The sequence below is a fragment of the Quercus robur genome, chromosome 4 (assembly GCF_932294415.1).
Source record: "Quercus robur chromosome 4, dhQueRobu3.1, whole genome shotgun sequence".
In the NCBI taxonomy this organism is placed as follows: domain Eukaryota; kingdom Viridiplantae; phylum Streptophyta; class Magnoliopsida; order Fagales; family Fagaceae; genus Quercus; species Quercus robur.
Window position 1 is genome coordinate 70,701,156 of NC_065537.1, and position 20,035 is coordinate 70,721,190.

Below are 20,035 nucleotides of genomic sequence, written 5' to 3' on the forward strand. Positions count from 1 at the left end.
GGGCGTTGATGGTTGCTGGCAGCAGGGGTGGGCTATGGGTTGTGGTGGGGGTGGTTGGTTTTTTTTTTTTTTTTTTGTATTTTTATATATTGTTGGTTTTTTTAATGTTATTTTAGTATTTGTATATATTATTTTAATGTATAGAATTGAAGAATAGAAGAATAGAAGATGTGATAAATGGTGAATTGTAAAATGGAGTAGTAAAATAATAAAGTAAGCTTTTGGTGTGTCAAAATGACATTTTTTATAAAAGAGCTGATGGGAATGCTCTATGTGCTGGTAAATTGTTATTTGAATTAGAAGTATTTAAATTTAGGCCTAGTGATAGATCTTTATCTGAATAAGGTAGTAGTAGATTATTATTGTTATTTTCTTGTATTCAAATTGATCCCTATGTTTTAAGATAGGATTACTTCCTATGTTCTAAGATTTGTTGATGAGGTTATCTCATAATTAGTTATTTATGTACTTTAAATTAAATGCATTAATGAGAATTAAGCCGAAAATTAATAAAAAATGTCAATCTCCTTTCTCTAGATCAAGAGATTGGTTATCTCAAATTAACTAACTTTTACATTCAGTAAACTTCTTGGTTCACAACATAAAAGGCCTACTAGAGAGTCAGAAATCTGAAGAGTGAAAATACATCACAAAATTAAATAAACAAGAAGGATGATGGTTTGTGTTAATCTTGGGTTCTTGTTGGCCTAGTACTTGTGATTCGGTTATTGATGGAGTACCAGTGATGAACTAATGTATTCTGAGCAGTAATATAATGTTTGAAGTGTGTAATGTGACTTCTAATTTAAAGTGATCTAAACTAGTTTTATGAATTATGCAATGTTATGGATTGTTGGCCTAAAGTTTAGAATTAACTAATATTTTGGTGTATGTAAATTGCAAACTTATGGATTGTGAAATATGTGTACAATAGGCTATAAGAAATGACAATTTAGTTATACGTATTATTTGCTGATGAATGTAGATTCAACTGAAAAATTAATAGTAGATTGTCTTGGCTTAGTAAATATTGTTTGATTAATTTTCGAATTTTATTGACCACACATTCTCTTCCTCTTCTACTACTATATATGTTTAAGAGCACTGCACAGAAGTCTTTCAGTGAGTTAAGAGTGATAATCACTTTCATAGTTCCAGTGGCAAAATTTAATCCATAACAGTTCACAATGCGATTGGTAGAATTTTTAGGGCTTCTACCATCATTCTAAAAGAATATAATCCAACGAGCAGTATCGTCTAACATGCAAATAAACACTGAATTATAATGAAATAAATAAGAAAATTCATGATATTGATGGCTGGAAAAAAAGAGTACAAGATCTTTGAATGGATGCATATTAGAACGTTAAAAATGTGGGGGAAAAACATAATTGTTGAAGAATGAAACAAAATAGAAACCTATGAGAACAAATATATAAAATCATTTATTAAATTGATCAAACCAGCACTTCAGTGCAGCAGCAGATGGACCTGGCAGAAACATATGAAAACATAATATTAAGGAAGCATTCTGAATTTCACAACCAAGAACATAAACCAGCTGAACATAAATTGGGCATAATCATGAACATGAATTTTAAAACATAAATTTAACTAACTGAATTTAGTTTCACCATGAACATGTACCTACTGATCAAAAACAAAAGCTGTGACCTATTAACATTGTTCAGTTGTCAATTTCATATACAGAGAATTTGGTGTTATGGATTGTTCCCTGAATACATCACAAAACACATAACAATTACTAAATCCCATCCAGACTTAAACTGAACACCTTTTTGCTTTCCTTCTTCCTTTCTTGAAGTTGATGTTGTCCCATCCTGCCACTCTCACCTAGTCCCCTTCCACTTGGCCTCACATAGGCTGATGTCCCATTCTCTTTGCTTCTAAACTATCAAAACCAGAAATAATAGAACAAAAAATTTAGTTATGAATATGAAGATACAAATTATGATCACATTTAGCATACATTATTTACATTTAGTTTTTGCCTTTTGTTAGGAGCAATTGTTGATGGGTCATCAGTTTCAATTGGCTTCTTCTTTGCCTTCTTTTTATAAATTTTTCTTGGGTTTTCTGGTTCTTTGCAGGTCCTTGCATTATGACCCCATGCATAACAATTCCCACATCTTACTGCTAGCCCCTTCCTAATGATTCTATAAGGATGCTTGTAAAAGTCAATGTTGACTTGTCAAAAATAATTATTGCTTTACTATATAACGAAACAGATAAAATATATATATAAAAAATAAAGCATAACAAACAAACATTGAACACCAGAGTTAATAAGAGGCAAGATAAAAAAGAAATTGAGAGTCCAAGAGAGTTTACTGTGTCTAAACTACTAGCCGAATATTTTGTTGCAAAATTGACACAGGACAACTAGAACAAAATTGAAATAACGGAAAAATAAATGATATGACCTAAGAGTCAGCACGTAGGCCTTGCTTGGATTTAGCACCAAGTGGGAAAACCATTAGGAGTCAACACCTAGGGTAGACCTAGAGTCAACACCAGACCAAAAGAGACCAAACGGCCATTTTTTTTCACTCATCAAAATATCAACTACCTCCTCAAGGAGTACAATAAGTTGTTTATAAAGGATTGTTAAACTCTAATTCTAATCGGCTAGAAAACCCTAATTGCCTTATTACAAAAATAACCTTGCTTCCAAATTAAAATACTAATAGCCCAATAAACTAATAGGACCTAAAACATAAAAATACAATTAACTTGCAAACATAAATAATACTAAATAATAATCTTCTTGCGTCTCCCGCATCATTCTCCTGTGGTTGGAGAAAACTCGACCTCGAGTTCTAAAGCGTTGAAGGATTAGGATACTGACAAGTAACACTTGCTTCAAGTCTGGAATCACCATAGGGAGCATAAAGAAAAGAAAAACCTTGAAGTCCACCATGTCAAACTCTTCTGGAATAACAAAATCAATGTGTGGAATCAACATAATCTTATCTTGAACCATTGGAAGTACTATGTTATCCACTTTCTCCAATTTAGCAAACCGTTTGTCTTCATGCACCATGGAAGGCTGATCAAAAGCAGATTCATTAGCTTCCAATATCACATCATGTGCACCCTCTAACATAATACTCTCTTTAGACACCAGCTCTTCACCTTGCTGCTCTTCAATAGATTCATTTCCTTGCATGCATGTTAAAGCAACACTTGTCGAGGCATGTACGTTTGTGTCAACATTAGGCTTTGGTGTTGATGGAGGATTCTCCACGACCAAGATATCATCATCAATGTTGTCTTCTATTGGGGCAGCAATAAGTTCATTGTGATCAAGTATTCTTGGTTTCCCAATTGAATCAGTTTGAGTCTTCTTTTGCTTCATCTAAGCAATCCCATCTTAAACATCTTTCATGAGCTTTACAAATAATTCCTTGGTAAATAATTCCTTGATAAATTGTTCAAAAGTGCGCCGAGGACATGAAATGGGATGAGAAGTCATCCTATTTGCTTTACCTTGAAAAATACCACACTGAGATTGTGATAGATACTTAGCTCAAAAATATGGTGACAAATACTCATCACAAAGCTTTTCTTTCATGTCTTCCCACACATTAATGGCAGGCTCATAATTTAGATAGCGGAAATATTCAAGATTCTTCCCAAACATTTGTGCTGCACCACTTAACTTCAACTTTGCATACCTAACCTTTTTGTTATCTGCAAAGTTTTCTTGCTCAAAGAATTGCTCCATACCATTCATCCAGTTGACAAAATCCCGTGGATTAGTTTTACAACCATCAAAATAAGGTGCTTTGGATATTGCCATAATTCTCTAAAATAGTGCTTCAACAAATAGTTGGAAATTGGAACAAGAAGCTGGGTTACTGTGATGTTCTCTGGACAAATAGTTGGAATAGGCTTCTAAGACTATTCTCTCAAATAGTTGTTGGGACTGGGCTGGTTGACAGGTTTGGATTTCGTGGGCTGGGTTTTGTATTTTTTTTTTTTTAAAAGAAAACTGGTGTTGTAAAATGTGAGCTTTGGGCTTGTTAACAAATGGGTTGAGCAAGGGTCTGTTTCTAAAATGGGTTGGTTAGATTTTTTTTTTTGGCAAAAGAAAGTGAATAACACAAAGGGGGTTGTACTGGGTTACCTTTGAGATCAACAGGAGTGAGCAAGAGAAGGTCATGGCGGCGCAAGGCAAGGATGGAAGGTGCTTGTAGTGGGTTGCTGGTGCAAAAGGGATTTGTAGGCTGGCGACTGTAGTTATTTTCTGCTTGGTTGGGAAATCTGGTTTACTATAGTGGCTAGTATTCCGATGGTTAGGAAATAATGATTGCACTTGATTTTTTTTTGGTAATTTTTCTGATTCTGGGTTGACTGCGCTTCAAAGTTCAAACAGATCGGTGTTTGCTCTGATACCAAAATTGATGCAGGACAACCAGCACAAAATTGAAACAACAGAAAAATAAAAGATATGACCTAGGAGTCGGCACCTAGGCCTTACTTGGAGTCAGCACCAAGCGGGGAAACCACTAGGAGTCAATACCTAGGGTAGACCTAAAGTCAACACCAGACCAAAAGAGACCAAACATCCATTTTTTTCATTCATCAAAATATCAACTACTTCCTCAAGGAGTATAATAAGTTGCTTATAAAGGATTGCTAAACCTTAATTCTAATTGGCTAGGAAACCCTAATTGCCTTATTACAAAAATAACCTCACTTCCAAATTAAAATACGAATAGCCCCAATAAACTAATAGGACCTAAAATATAAAAATATAATTGACTTTTAAACATTTATAATAGTAAATAATAATCTTCTTGCATCTTCCTCATCAATAACCAACAAAAAGAAAAATACCAGACAAATATTATAAAAGAGACTAGAGGGGAAACTTAGAATTCAAAAATGCAACAAAAGAGTACTTAAAAATTACAAATGCATAGTTGATTTGCAAAACTTAAGGCTCCATGCATGCATCAAAATGAAACCCAAGAGCATATACCTAAACAGTATTAAACTTTATAAATGATCAACAATTCTGGCTTCAAATCCATAACCAAATTTGAGGTCCAAAAAAAAATCCTAAAGAGGAGTACAATAGCCAATTTGAACTTAATCCCACATACCTCTAACTACCTTAATCCCAACTGGTTACAATACCTTATTGACCTCAGCACTAAAATGCTTTTGATGAGACAGATGCTGTGAAATTGCCTAAAATTTTGTAATAAATTACCTTTCCTTCACCATTTCCAAATCCACACAATCAACAATTTAAAGCAGAGAAAAAGGAAGTTATGAATATGGATGCAACTAAGTTGTCAAATTTCTTGCGGATTAGGCTGCTAAATTACAGACGTATGAAGGGATGAGGTGGATGAGACTTTACCTCAGAATGAATTCAGAGGAAGAATCCTCTCAATCTTATGGGCAAGAAGAAGATTCAAATTTAAGTGTGAACAACCTCATTTCAGTTAATGTAAATTCAGAGAGAGATTGCTTTTGATTCTTTTGGGCATGAAGAACCATCATATAGATGCATTACCCCAGAAAAATAAATAAATAAATAAATAAACTAGAAACCCAAACCCAAAAAGAAATACATCTCTCTATGATCAACTTAACAAATCTCAAAAACCCTATATAACCAAGTCGAAGCATTTAATAAAAGGAGAAAAAAAAAACCTGGGGACAAAAGGTACCAAAAAAGCCCTAGGTGGCTAGCGAGAATCGAACCAAATCATAAAAAATAGAAAATAAAAACAACGCATGAATCAAAATCAAAATTTGGAAGAAAACCATGTGAAATCAAAATTTAAAGAAAGAAAAGTGCAGATAATTGAGGGTGGTGGATTGGCGGCTTCCGTACCTTTCTTTATGGGGACCTAAAATTGAAGCAAAGCAATTAGTAAAATGTGCAATGCAACTATTAAAGAGAGGAGTAAGATAAATTGTCTTGCTACGAAAGATGGTGGACAGATACAAAGTGTTAGAGAACAACGCAAAATAAATGAAGGTTACTATTGAAGTGATAGAATGGGTTTTGTAGAAATGGAGCCCTATAATAACTTCAAGTTTGAGAAATCTTTGAATTCTTTTTATGTCACTTTGATTCCAAAAAACTAAGTGGTGGCATCAGTATCAAGGGTTTTCTCCATGTTAGCTTGGCTGGAAATGTCTATATGCTTATGGAAAGTGTAGGCTGATCTGTTAAATGTGTGATAGGTGTCTTGTGTTAGACCCAAATGCTTACAATGAAGGTTGGTAAACCCTTATTTGGTGTTTATTGCCAATGAAAGTCTTGATAGAAAACTCGATAGCAGTGTTTTTGGGGTAATTTGAAAGTTGAACACTGAAATGATATATGATCATGTTAACTAGGCCATTTCATATACGTAGACAGACTCAATTTTGGCGAAAATGGAGGAAGTGGGTTTGGTTTTTCTATTTGGACAAGTGGTTCTCAATCATGGTTAATAGAAGCAGAATTGGCTCTTCCAATAGTTCACGAGAACTAAGTCAAGGAGACCCTATCCCCATGCTTATTTTAATTTTGGTTATGAAAGTACATAATGGGACATTACATAATGTTGTAGCCTGCATTTCAAGTTGCGGAAGAAAGTAAGAGGGTTATGGAAACTGTCCTCTTTTGTTTGTTCATGATACAATACTATACAGTACATGGGTTGTTAAAGTCACTGAAAAGTACGAGTCCAAAAAAATCTAGCATAGTAGAAAATGAAGACTGCTTAAAGCAGCTCATTTCTTATTTTATATCCCTGCCTTCCATGTACTCCCTCAATTCCCCAGTATCTATACCAACATGACCATTCAAGCCTCCCCCAATCAAAACCTTTATCCTTTTTGATATACTTTGAATAAACTCATTCGTACCCTCCCAATATTATTTCTTAATGGATTCTTCTAAATCTATTCGAGGAACATTAATACTGACTGAATTGGTTGTCACTTCCCCTAGACAAATTATATTAAAAAAAGTCCATCTCCTATTTCCTTAATTTGACAGCTTCCACTTTACAGCTTTTCTCTACAACCATCCCTACCTAAAATCTATTGTTCTTATTCCCTGTATCTCACAATTTATATTTAGAATGCTTAGTTTCTCTAGATTTGTCATCTAACCACTTAGTCTTCAAGACTATCTTCTTTACCCACACCCCTACATTAAAGTATGGGACCACTTGCCCATTTATCACTGCACCTACATTCAATGTTCATTCAGGAAGGAGGTTTGGGTTTTTGAAGCTTGGTTCGTTTCAATAAAGCTTTGCTTGGGAAGTGGCTTTGGCGACATTTGACTGAGAAGAATGCCTACTGGCGTATAGTAATTGCTTCAAAATATGGTAGCATGTGGGGTAATTGGATGACAGATGAGTCACTGGTGTCAGTGTCCAATGGGGTTAGCTTATAGAAATACATTCAAAACGGGTGGAATAGGCTGGTCCAGATTTTACAGTTTGTCATGATGAGTGGTGCTAATATTCTTTTTTGGTTCGATTGTCGGTGTGAGGACATGATGCTTTCCAAACCTATTCCAGTTGGCCAGGGATAAAAATGCTGCAGTGGCAGATGTAATGCAGTCACAGAATGGGTCTGTTTTTTGAAATGACATATTTACAAGGCCCTGTGAAGACTGGGAGTTGGAATCTATGCAGTCTTTCTTCAACTATTGATATTCTGCAAAAATAGGAGCTGCAGAGAATCTTTTTAAGATGGCCCCCCCGACCACAAGTGGAGGTTTTGAGGTTAAATCTTATTATAAAGCTCTATCTCCTACTGGTTATTATTCTTTTTCTTGGAAGCCTATATGGAAGGCAAAGGTCCCAAGGAAGATAGCTTGCTCTACATGGACAACCACTGGGGAAAATTTTAACCATGGATAATCACCGTGTGCAAGGATTGTGTGTGGTAGATTGGTGTTCCATGTGTAAACAGAGTGGTGAGTCTGCTGATCACCTGTTCCTCCATTGTTGTTTTGTGCATGATATATGGTCAATGGTGTTGGTATGTTTGGGTTAGTTTGGGTGATGCCTCAGAGTGCTCTGGCCTCCTGGAATGTTGAACAGGGAGGTTCGGCCTTTGTCAATCTTTCATTTATGTTTACCAATTCCAGCATGCAAAACAAAAGAATTGTACTTAAAAATTCTGACCACTCTTTTGATAACAAATTAACATCCGAAAACAGTATATTGAGGTTTGGAACTTCATGTTTACTTACAACCACACAATAGTATATACCAAGAATTAGATAAAACTGAGACAAGTAAATGCTGAAATTTTGAGTTAAATCAAGCTTATACCTGCATTTACTCTTCCTGCTCACTCTCCTTTCGGAAACTGTCTCATTTGATTTGTCGAGTAAGCTAAGGTTCTCCATATAATTATCAACATGAAAATTGTATGAACTCCCACAAATCCCCAAATTCTTAACTTGTTCACTCTTAGGGTCATATGAAGAGAGCTCACAACGACATGGTCCTGATAATATTGCCTCCACTAATATATTACCATTCTTTTGGAGACCTAATACCCTTATAATTTCTACTCCTCCGTTGAGATTAACAGTGAACTGTTTAGTCCAAGAATCAACAACTCCATACTCTTTCATCACCCAAATGGCACAACACTTGTTGTCTGCATGCCTACCATAATAATAAAAAAATAGAGAAAGCGATCCCCCAATTACTGAGGTATGAGCATTGTTAGTCCATTTGAATGTAACATTTGGCAATGATATCACATGAAAAACCTCATCAAGCAAATCAAATAACAAAACCAATGGGCCACAAGGGCCACCGAGCTTGTACTCATATTCCACAGCAAAATGGACTGCCCCATTTAAAGAAGTTGCTGGTCGACGCCAATCAGTAAAAGTAATACCTGGAGGAAAAGAGGTACTAGTAACTCTCCAACACCCCTCATTAAGAGAGTAAACCTCAATTAGAGGTGGTTTGGCCTCTTCAGACATATTAATTCGACTTGGAAATGCAATCCTCACTAGCTTATAATCATTAGTTCGCGGATCAAACCCGAATGCTTGGCGACAAAACCCAATGGAGCCATGTGTCTTGGAAGTAATGCAAGACCTTGGAAGGGTAATACATTTTCTAATAGAGGGATTCCAAAGAATATAGCGATGCTGTTCATATAGACTGAACAAGCCATTCACGGAACCAATTAGCACAAAAGATTTGATACGGCGACTCCTGCGTGGGAGCTCAATGTTTTGAATTTGATCAAATGAGTCATTTTTTTATCGTCAATTAATTTGTAGTGATCTACATAAGGATTATCAACGCAATGCCTAACAATTAATTTGTTGGAGTTGGAAGGAAGTGAAAGTGATCGAGTGAGATGGGAATTGATGAAGGCAGAGCTTGTAATTAGAGAGTTCCATGATTTTGAAACGCACCTGAATCGAATTAGGGATTTGACGGGAAGTCTGTGCAGAATTTCCAGCACCACTTCCTCTGGGAGATAGTCTGACATTCCTATTCCAATTTCAAGCTTTTTCTGATATTTCCAATTTGGAGATGAACGAGTGTTTTGAAAACGGTGTCGTCGTCTCTCTTTTCTTTTTTGGCACTGTTTTGTTTTTTTTTTTTTTGTTTTGTTGCAAAATGACCATTACGTTTACTAAAAAGAATATTGAAACAAATTAGCGGGAAGATTTTTAACTTTTATCAAAAATAAAATAAAATAAGGGGGGAAGACTCCCGCCATTGAAACCCTCCTCCAATATCTCACTAATATTTAGTTATTTACTTTGTTTTATTTTTTTATTTTTCCTCTCTCTAGCCTTCTGTTGGTGCTCGTGTGATACTTCACAATGTGTTGCTTACGAGGTACAACTATGCGGATTTGTGAGCTAGGATGCATGGATACGGACAATGGTATAGGTACAAGTGTAAGTACAATACGATGACGTTAGCCATTTTTTAAAATTATAACATAAAATAGTTGATATAACACCAATATGACATAGATACGACATGAGTATAACACTTTAAATGAAGTACATGTGCTTCCAAGTTTGTGAGATTTGCTAGGGGTTGTGATTGCAACAATAATTGCTATAAGGATAGTTGATTGGAAGAGAATTTAAGACTTCTATTATGGACAAAATTGGCTTCTGTCCTTTTTGGACAAAATAAATAGCTTTCTACTCCCTTTTCCAAATTAATCAGAAAATGCTCTTCTTTTGAAATTCGACTTTCTCAAAATCGAGTTAAAAAAAAAAATTCTAGAACACTATAGTAACGTTTTTAAGGACCTATAGTGACGTTTTAAGGACTTATAGTGGTATTTTATAACTCGAGTTCCATGAACTAGAGTTTTATGCAAGTTTTTTAACGTGTTTATCCAACTGGAATGGGAAGAACACTTTGGGAGTACTTTCAGAGTGTATGAAAAGAAACACTCATTTCCTGATCTTCTAATTAATTATGATGATGATTCATATGTTGGTGATGATGAGGATGATAGAGATCCTAATTGGCTTTCCCAAATGTTTGAATATGGCTTTATTAGGTTCATAAAATTAACAAACCATTATCAAGCCAGTCAGCTTCCACAAATTATTCAAGATGCTATTAAAAGATTTAATAGTCCTTTTGTTTCCATCAAATGCTGGAGTACTTTGTCAAAATGAGAAAGAGATAATTGGATGAATGTCCAGCCCTCAAAACATCTTGTTCTCATTAATGGTCACACTTATCAAGGGCAATGGCTTGAAGGAAATTCTCACTTGTCCTTTGATGATCCTTATGCTCTTGCCGAATGTTGGAGAAATTATTTTAATAATCAAATTATTGAAGTTGCTCAGAACCTATGGAAAGATTATCATTTCATAGGAAGCACTGATAGAATTTATGTTTTTGGTCCCAGGCCACATGCTGATGCCATTGCTCATTTGCAGATAACTGATCATTGTAATCCAAGGAGTCTTCTCATCCCAAGAAAAAGACCAGTGTTTGAGCCAATTCGATATTGTGGATTTTGTAATCAATATGCTATTTACCATGAGCATGAATGTGATTCTCCACAAGGTCCTTTTGATCCTTTTGATGGCTATCCATCTGATGCTCCTTCTACTGATTAATAAGTGACATTGTTACTGCTATAATACTACTGTTCTCACTAATAAAGTTACTCTCCTATGCTACTCCCTCAATCAGAAACTGTTTAGTCAAGATCTTGCAGTTGACTGATGGATGATTTCTTTATTTGTCTAGCTTGCACAAAAACCAAAATACTTCAATGTCTTTGAAGAATATGTTGTTGAAAATCCGGAACTATTTCAAGATACCCCGGATTTTGCAGAAGATTTTGATTCTCCTATTTGTCTAGCCTGCATAATCGCCAAAACATTTCAATATTTGCCACTGCTAAAAGCCTTTTCCTACCAATATGTTGCTTCTGAAGATTCCCAATAATAGTGCTCATTTGAAGACAACAATGCCAGTGCTTCTGAAGGATAGTGCTTATTGGTTTCTTTTATTGGTTACTTTTGACACCTAAGGACACCAATAATGTGGCCTTGTCCCTAAATTTGTAGGTCTCTTGTTGATTCCTACGGAGGATTCCCTATAATCTTGAGTCAAAAAGAATAAAAATTCTCTTTTACTATTCATTTGTCACTGTTCACCCGACACTGTTCACCTGTTATTGTTCATGATACTGTTCACTCCGATTTTGCCTATTTAAGGGGGGTTGTCCCTTAAGTTTTAACTTCAGGTTTTACTTCAGAATTTTCTTTCCTTAGAGCCTTCCTCCCTTAGAGGCCTTCTTTGAGAGAAAGTTCCTTGTTCCTACTACTACTATCTCCCTATTTCCTACTACTACAAACTTGTAACTAGGATTAGTTCAAACTTTGTAATTGTTAACCTTTACTATTGAGATCTTGTATTCACTACTACTGTAAGTGTTTGTTTTAATTTCAATAACAAGTATTTTCAGTTTTCTGTTCATTATTCTACTTATTTGCTATCGCCACCTTGGACAGATTATCACCATCCCAGACGGTTCTAAATTGTTTTCATTTAATTTGAATTATTTTGATATATATGCTGCTTGGCTAGTTCTACCGCCCTACTATTGAATCTTTTTTGTTGTTAAGTTATTTACTTACATCTACTTTCACAATATTATACTATGCTTCTGTCTCTTCCCTTTAGCTGTATGTCCCCTTCCCCCTTTATGGTATCAGAGCCCATAAAGGGGGAAGGGGACGCACATCTGAAAGGAAGAGACGGAAACACAGTATAATATTGTGAAAGTAGATGTAAGTAAAGACACAAAACGCCACTATAGGTCCTTAAAAACGTCACTATAGGACTTAACTCGATTATGAGAAAGTCGAGTTTCAAAAGAGGGGCATTTCCCTAATTAGTTTGGGAAATGAGGTATAATACTATTTATTTTGCCTGAAAAAGGCAGAAGCCAATTTTGTCCCTTCTATTATATATAAAAAGTGCATTGGCTACAAGAGCAAATGAGTTAGTGGAGTGGTATAGTTGTAAAACCAATATGAGTTTGCTTGTGGATTGTGGAAGGAGGTAACGAACCTTGCTATGGCTATAAATTTTTTAGATAGATAATTGAGAATATTTAGAAAGATTATTATCAAAATATTCTTTATGATTTCTTAGATAAAATATTATCAATGACAAGAGCAGACCTAGGATTTCAAGCTAGGGGGGCTGAAGCATAAGAAAAAAAAAATCCAAATAGATATCCATATAATACTTACAAAATATCAACTAAGATAAAAAAAAATACAAAATAATATTGTTTTATAAGAGCATCAGCTGTTGCAAAAAAAAATTATTTTCACAAACCAAAACTTACTTTTGTTACTTTAATATAGCATTTGAAATGTCTCGTATAGTAGTGTTTTTGGTATTTAGTGTTCTAAATACAAAATATTTATCATTTAGAACACCTAATGCTAGTACTTTAATATTGGGCTAACTAGGATGTTTTATTTTTTATTTAAAATTTTTGTTTTTGTTAAGTTTTTGAGTTTGATAGTTGCTAGTTGGGCTAAGCTAATTAAAAATGAGGAGGTCTGAATTTTTGGAAGCGGGAAGTGCAGCTCTAAAAAAATATATATATATATATATATAACGAATAAAAAAAAATTATCTTTTTTTTCTATAGGCCAGGGGGCCCCAAAAAAAATTTCCTCTTTTTTCTTTGGGCCGGGGCGGCCTAGGTCCCCTTGGGTCTGTCCTTGATCAATGATATCCATTAGTCATAAAAACTCATTTACTTATCCATTTTCAAGAAACACACATCCTACCTTGTCATAAACCTTATTCATTGATAGTTTTAGGGCCGTATGAATCCATCCACCCATCTACTAATTTAGGTCTTTTACTACTAAATTAGAATGCATTTTCATGCTAGTTGATATAGAAGTTAATTAACTTTATAAATGAATTAGGCACCACATCACTATGTTCAAATCTTTTTTCTATTTCTTCCTCTAATTAATATGTCAACAGAAAACTTTATTATTGCCATATTAACCGAGCTTGATTAGTATATCTTTCTTAACTTGACATAGCAGCTTCTCTTTCCACTTTATAAATAATTTTAGGCACCGCAATACTAGGTTCAATTTTTTTTTTCTTTTTATTTCTCTAGTTAATATGTCAATAGTTAAATGAAATTAGGAGCCATATACTAGGTTCAAATCTTTTTTCTTTTCTTTCTCTAGTTAATATGTCAATAAACAACTCTCTTATTGACATATTAACCAAGCATGATTAGTATATCTAAGCTTGACATAGTAGCTTCTCTTTCCACTTTGAACCCACTTCATACCATTTGTTTGTTTGTTTTTTCTTTTCTTTTCTTTTTTTAATAAAATTTCAGCAAAATTTTTTTTTTTTTATTCTTCAAATTCAATGAGGACAATAAGAGCTCAAACTCCTAGGAAGGTTTTTATTACCTCCTATCTCTCAACTAATATACTTTATCCAAACTTTTTTTTTTTCCTTTCTCATCTAATGAAAATGCATGTAATCCTTTTACATAGAGACGAAAACGGTTAAGGGGCATAGGTCGTCTTATCTCAACCCCTTGGTTCTCTCTTTAAGTAACAATGGAGACACATTCCATAACAATTGGTATACAATATTCACGAAAACACATTCTTTTCATCAACTTTTCATGGAGCACTTATAACTACCTTATCATAAGTTTTATTTATATCTAGTTTTATGGCCATATTACCGCATCTTTCCATTCTCTATAAATAATATAGGTCTTTGACTACCAAATAAGAATGCATAGACATGTTACTTGAGATGGAAGTTAATTAACTTTATAAATGGTATATGGTAGCACAATACTAGGTTATTCTTTGTAGGGATTTGGGGGGAGTGTTTTGACACTTTTTTTTATGCTAGTTAGTAGGGGTATCAAAGTATTGAGACAGATTTGAAACCACATTTGTTACCACTTACCAGCTTACCACAATGACGTTTTCCCTGGTCATATTTCATTTTAATTTAACTTTTACACTTTCAATTGCATTAATTCTCTGGTTAATATATTATTAGATATTCAACAAAACAAAATTGTCAATAGACAATTCTATTGTCACTTATTAGAAATAATTAGGAACTATTGTTATTGAGTTGATGTGGATGTCAGATGATGTAATGCATTTTTATCAAAGAGGCAGACTCTCGTTGATTGGTACTACAAAGTCAGCATTGACCTTGTAGTCCAGGACTACCCAATAATTTCTTATTAACATACTATTGATAATGCATGTCTCCTATGTGGCATCTGCAAAGAGAGAGAGAGGATAATCTTAATTCTTAAGCCCAAGGACACGTGTCATGATTTCATATATTCAGTTGTAAGACACAGTTACTAAAAAACAGTTGTTACAAAGACATGGATGAATTGGTTTGGGAAGCTGAAATCAAAATTTTTTCCATGGTAGTTACAATAAATTGAATTTGTAAGGTCAAAAAGACTAAACAAAGTATACTGTATCAATAAAAGAATTTAAATTTGGACATTTTTTGTTTCCCTTAATTATATGATATATGAGGTAAATTGTAATTTTCACTAAAACATTATGAACTATTACTGTTTAGCCAGTTAGGCAGTACGTTTTGTCATTGAAAGTAGCCTTATTATCTTTTATTTTATTTTTTTATTTATTTATATCGATTTTAGTAAAAAAAAAAAAAAAAAACTAATCAAATAAAGCCATCTAAAAGAATGTCCTATCATAATACATAATTTACAAAATTCATTGAAGATTACTTAATAAAAAAAAAAAAACCTGTCATATCAATCACAAATTTTTCGAGTGTCAAATCAAGACCATAATTTTCAAAAAAAAAAAATTATGTCCATGTACTGCATAAAACTTTACTGCCCACCGCAAGGTCACATTTCTTGCCCTGCAGAAGAGGATCTTTGTTGTACTTGTGTTGAACTTTGATCTCCAACGCCACTAAACATCTCTCCAGCCTAAAATATGAGATAAATAACTCCAATTAATATCATAACACAACTCTAAACACTGCATAAAGTATTACATTTACATTAAAAAACACAATATATTTATAACAAAAGCACAACAAAGTAATTACCTGACCCTTGAATTGTTGAATCAAAGATACCAATTTTGATTTTATAGTGTCCATTTTCTCCAATTGTGATTTTAAAGAGGTCATTTTCTCTGTCTTCTGTTGTAGCATTGTCTCTACTTCAGCCTAAAATATAAGATAAATAAATCCAATTAACAATATAACAAAACACTTATAAACTGCATAAAGTACTACATTTACATTAAAAAGTAGATAATATATATATATATATATATTAATAAAAGCACACTGAAGTAATAACCTGGCCCTTTAATCGTTGAATTAAAAAGACCAATTTTGATTCTGCAGTCTCCATTATCTCAATTTGTGATATCAAAGTGGCTATTTTCTCTGTCTGCTGCTGTAGTATTGTCTCTAGTTCATATAGCAATGCCTCTTGTAGCTGGAGTGCTCTCCCGTCGTGCAGTATTGCCTCTTGTAGAGGCAATAGAATTGCCTCTTGTTGATGTATTATTGTTTGTTGTTGATGTATTATGTCCAATTGTAGCTCGTATACACTCGCATGTTGTAGTATCTCTTGTAGCAGGTGTTTTGCCTCTTGTAGCTGGCATATCTCTTTGTTTGAAGTCAACCTAGAAATTTGGTAGCAGAAGATACACCAAAAGGCTTAGATGGTTGAGATACAAAAACGAATTGAACCACAAAGTAAAACCAATAATTATCATATTAGAAAGCAACCCATTATAGAAAATCCACATAACCAACCATTTAAACAAGAGAAAAAGGAAGTTATGAAGATGTATATAGTTTCCAAATTTCGTGCTGATTAATCTCCAAGTACAAACGTATAATGGGATGAGGTAGATGACCTTACATACTCCAAATGTTTTAGGCATGAAGAAGAATCAACTTTAAGGGTGAATGACCTCATCTCAAAAAAGTGAATTCTGAGAGAGAATCCTCTTGGTCTTTTGGGCATATAGAAGCATCAAATAGAAGCATTACTAAAGAAACAATGAGATAAAAAACCCTACTACAAAAATAACTTGAATTCCCAGACCCAAACATAAACACACATATCTCTATCAACAACTTAACATATCTAAATAAAAAACTTAACATATCTCAAAAACCCAATAAAACCAAGTCAAAGTAATTGATAAAAGAAGAAAGAAAACCCTGGGGAAAAAAAGTACATGAAAAGCACTAATTTGCTAGTGAGAATCGAACATAATCATAAAAATGGAAATCAAAATAATGCATAAATTAATAAACAAAATTTGGAATAAAGCTATGTGAAATCAAAATTTAAGGAAAGAAAAGTGCGGATCACTAAGAGTGGTGGTCCTGGTGGATTGGCTTTCATTCCATTCTTTTTGGGGGCAAAAATTTGAAGCAAAGCACTAAGAATCAATGCAACACTTTATCTTGAAAAAGAAGAAAAGAAATTACCATTATTATTTTTATCACAAGGAACCTCTTCAAGGCAGGGCCACTTCGTGTACCCCCATCCTGAGTAAACCCCGGATACACGACCTTACCCATAAGAACCGTGTATCGGGTAATCTCAAGACTCGAACTGGACAGCTTTAGCTAACCCATGCAGGCATGTGCAATGCAATTTTTGAAATTTTATAAACATGTTCATCCAAGTCCCACTTGTTTCTTTAACCATTCTATTTTTATACACAACTTATTTACCTCCCTTCAAATTTGAGCACCTTATTCATGTGTTTCCCCTTCCTTTATCCATTATTTTATATCTAATACAATCATCAAGTGTCACCAACCCATATTGTGTGGTTACACCCTCTCTTGATATTATTTTAAAATTCTACAAATTTACAATATCCCCTATCAATCTTTGGAATAATTATTAAATTTACCTAACTAATGTTAACCTATTTTAAACATAAGTGTGACTCCCCCTACGCTGTTGTCCAAACAAAGAAAGCAGCCTTTTTGAAGCCTTCACATACCACATACACTTCTGGGGAGACGTCATGGCCCTTTTTTCTCAAACAAAAAAATAAAGACATCTGCATATTCAGACATATAATGAACCAGCAAATAACTAATTGAGCAAACCAAGGTAAAAGTGAAGTAAAGCAACTTCTACTTCACTATTCATTATGGATATATTTTCTTATATTTTCTAATCCCTTGGAAATGACCGTTGATGCTTAGAAAATAAATGCATTAATACTCTTCATTTATAAAAATCTTGTTCTTAACATATCTCAAGATACATTAATAACCTAGAAGTTGCCTTCTATGCTGGTGCAACATTTTTTACTAGTTTTTAAAACACTATGTTACAGGATTGGCCAAAGTTCCTACCACCAAAAGAACAGAAAATATTCCTGAAACTCACTTTCTTTCCCCTGATTATCCATGAAACAAACATAACCATAGTGCTTACACTCTCATCATCTTCCTTTTATATAACATAACCATAGATCTGATTTTCACCATAGAGTAGACTTGACTGTGTAACAATAAAAAAATCCTATCCTATACCTTATTTTATCAGTAAAATAAATTTTTTATAGATACATTAAGGGTTGAGGCCCAATGACAATCCTATTCTATATGCATAGTTCTATTTCAAAATTTTCTCGACAAAATCCTAATAAAATTCAAGTGAAAAGCCAAAATAAAAAATTATTGAATAAGCTGAAGAAGGTCCAATTTATCCACCTAGCACCATTAATATCAATAATCTTTCCATATCAACACATAACTAAAGTAACTCAATGCAGTGCAGAAGCTAAGTCTACATCATATATTCAGCTAAACAAAACAGTACCTATTTTTTTGGGCAAACCCCATTATTGATTACATTTTTACAACAAACACTAGGGTTGTCACTAGGGTCACCCTGATGCAACTCCCACACTCAATACAATGTAATACATTTAATCAATCAAAACCCCTAACAAAATGTCATGATTCTACCTATAGTTAAATCGTTAAAAAACTTTTAAATGTTTGGGCCTCGTTTCTTTCTCTCTCTCTCTTGGTTATTCTTATACTTTTTGAATGTACATTGATACAAAATAACAAGTCACGTAAAAAACACAAAATCAGAAGGCAATGGCTGATCATATCAGAAAAATCTAAGCAAGTCTAATGAGACAGGAAGCATAAAACACATTTTGAAATTGAATATGGATTAGCTGTGACAAGTTTAGCATATAGAAAAAGACAATAACATCAGACTTTATTTTATATTTACTGTTTCCATCTTGCAAATGTTCAATCTCATCATCAATGACAACCACAAAATTGCATTTAACACTTCTGACCACTGTATATTCAACCGGCCACTTTATGCATGAAGAAGCAAACCAAAAATTACAATGGAATACAAAAGAGAAAAGAAAACAATGAAGAAAAGAAAACTAATTAAAAAGTAGAGAGAACAAAGGAAAGAAGGGAAAGAATCACTAGATGTGAGTCCCCAAGTCCGAGACCAATGAAAAAGAGATCCACTAAAGAGGGCAAGCAACTGATCTATGGAACTTCTGACCACTCTTTATATCAAGCAGATAACAAATTAACATCTGAGAGCAGTATATTGAGGTCTGAAAATATTTACTTATAGCCACATAGCAGTATCTAGTATATACCAGGAAAAAGGTAGAATTGAGAAAAGTAAATGCTGAAATTTTGAGTTGAATCAAGCTTTTACCTGCACTTCCTCTTCCTGCACGCTCCCCTTTTGGAAACTGCATCATTTGGTTTGTCAAGTAAGACAAGGTTCTCCACAAAATTATCAACATGAAAATAGTGCGGCCTCCCACAAATCCCCAAACTCTTAACATGTTGGCTCTTAGGGTCATATGAAGAGAGCTCCCAATCACTTGGTAGTTTTGCCTCCACTAATATATTGCCATTCTTCTGGAGACATAACACCCCTATAATTTCTTTGTTGAAATCAACGGTTAACAATTTAGTCCAAGAATCAACAACGCCATACTCTTTCATCACCCAAATGGCACAACATTTGTTGGCTACAAACCTATCATCATAAAATAACAGAGAAAGCGATCCCCCAATTACCGAGGTTTGAATATTACTCCAACTGAATGCACAATTTGGCAATGACATCAAGCGAAAAACCTCATCACCCAAATCAAACGACAAAATTAACGGACTGTGATTGTCCTTATCATATACCGCAAAATGGACAGCCCCACCTAAAGAAGCTGCGGGTCTATGCCAATCAGAAAAACCAATACCCAGCGGAAAAGAGGCACTAGTTAATTTCCAAGAGTCCTCATTAAGAGAGTAAGCCTCAATTAGAGGTGGTTTGGCCTCTTCAGATGGAAATGCAATTCTCACCACCTTATAATCATTAGTCCGGGGATCAAACCCGAATGCCGGACGACACGTAAGGCGGCCGTGCGCTTTGACAGTAATGC

General features: G+C 34.1%; 2 protein-coding genes and 2 long non-coding RNA genes across 6 annotated transcripts in view; 1 reads left to right on the forward strand and 3 right to left on the reverse strand.

Annotated features, from left to right (window-relative positions):
- LOC126723543 (F-box/kelch-repeat protein At3g23880-like) overlaps positions 1–9,130 on the reverse strand; it is an 80,371-nt gene extending 71,241 nt beyond the window's left edge. Inside the window, exon 1 of the mRNA XM_050427075.1 lies at positions 8,963–9,130. Coding sequence (XP_050283032.1) covers positions 8,963–8,995 — 33 coding nt within the window. The 5' untranslated portion in view covers positions 8,996–9,130. The remainder of the gene's footprint in view (positions 1–8,962) is intronic.
- Positions 1–20,035, forward strand: part of LOC126723557 (uncharacterized) — a 144,940-nt gene that overhangs the window by 46,298 nt on the left and 78,607 nt on the right. Inside the window, exon 2 of the long non-coding RNA XR_007654378.1 lies at positions 5,723–5,921. This is a non-coding gene — a long non-coding RNA (uncharacterized LOC126723557). The remainder of the gene's footprint in view (positions 1–5,722; positions 5,922–20,035) is intronic.
- Positions 1–20,035, reverse strand: part of LOC126723544 (F-box/kelch-repeat protein At3g06240-like) — a 58,311-nt gene that overhangs the window by 19,540 nt on the left and 18,736 nt on the right. Inside the window, exons 2-5 of one of the 3 annotated variants that reach the window (XM_050427076.1) lie at positions 19,303–19,958; positions 15,910–16,240; positions 15,651–15,773; positions 15,319–15,528 (exon numbers count right to left, since the gene is read on the reverse strand). In XM_050427076.1, coding sequence (XP_050283033.1) covers positions 15,445–15,528; positions 15,651–15,773; positions 15,910–16,240; positions 19,303–19,958 — 1,194 coding nt within the window. In that variant the 3' untranslated portion in view covers positions 15,319–15,444. Of the gene's footprint in view, positions 1–15,318; positions 15,529–15,650; positions 15,774–15,909; positions 16,241–19,302; positions 19,959–20,035 lie in introns of those variants that run through there. The other 2 variants (XM_050427077.1, XM_050427078.1) reach the window with 2 other exon arrangements.
- Positions 1,573–8,315, reverse strand: LOC126723558 (uncharacterized). The gene is made up of 2 exons (XR_007654379.1): positions 7,984–8,315; positions 1,573–1,912 (listed from the first exon to the last, which is right to left on the reverse strand). It is a non-coding gene; the product is annotated as an uncharacterized LOC126723558 (long non-coding RNA).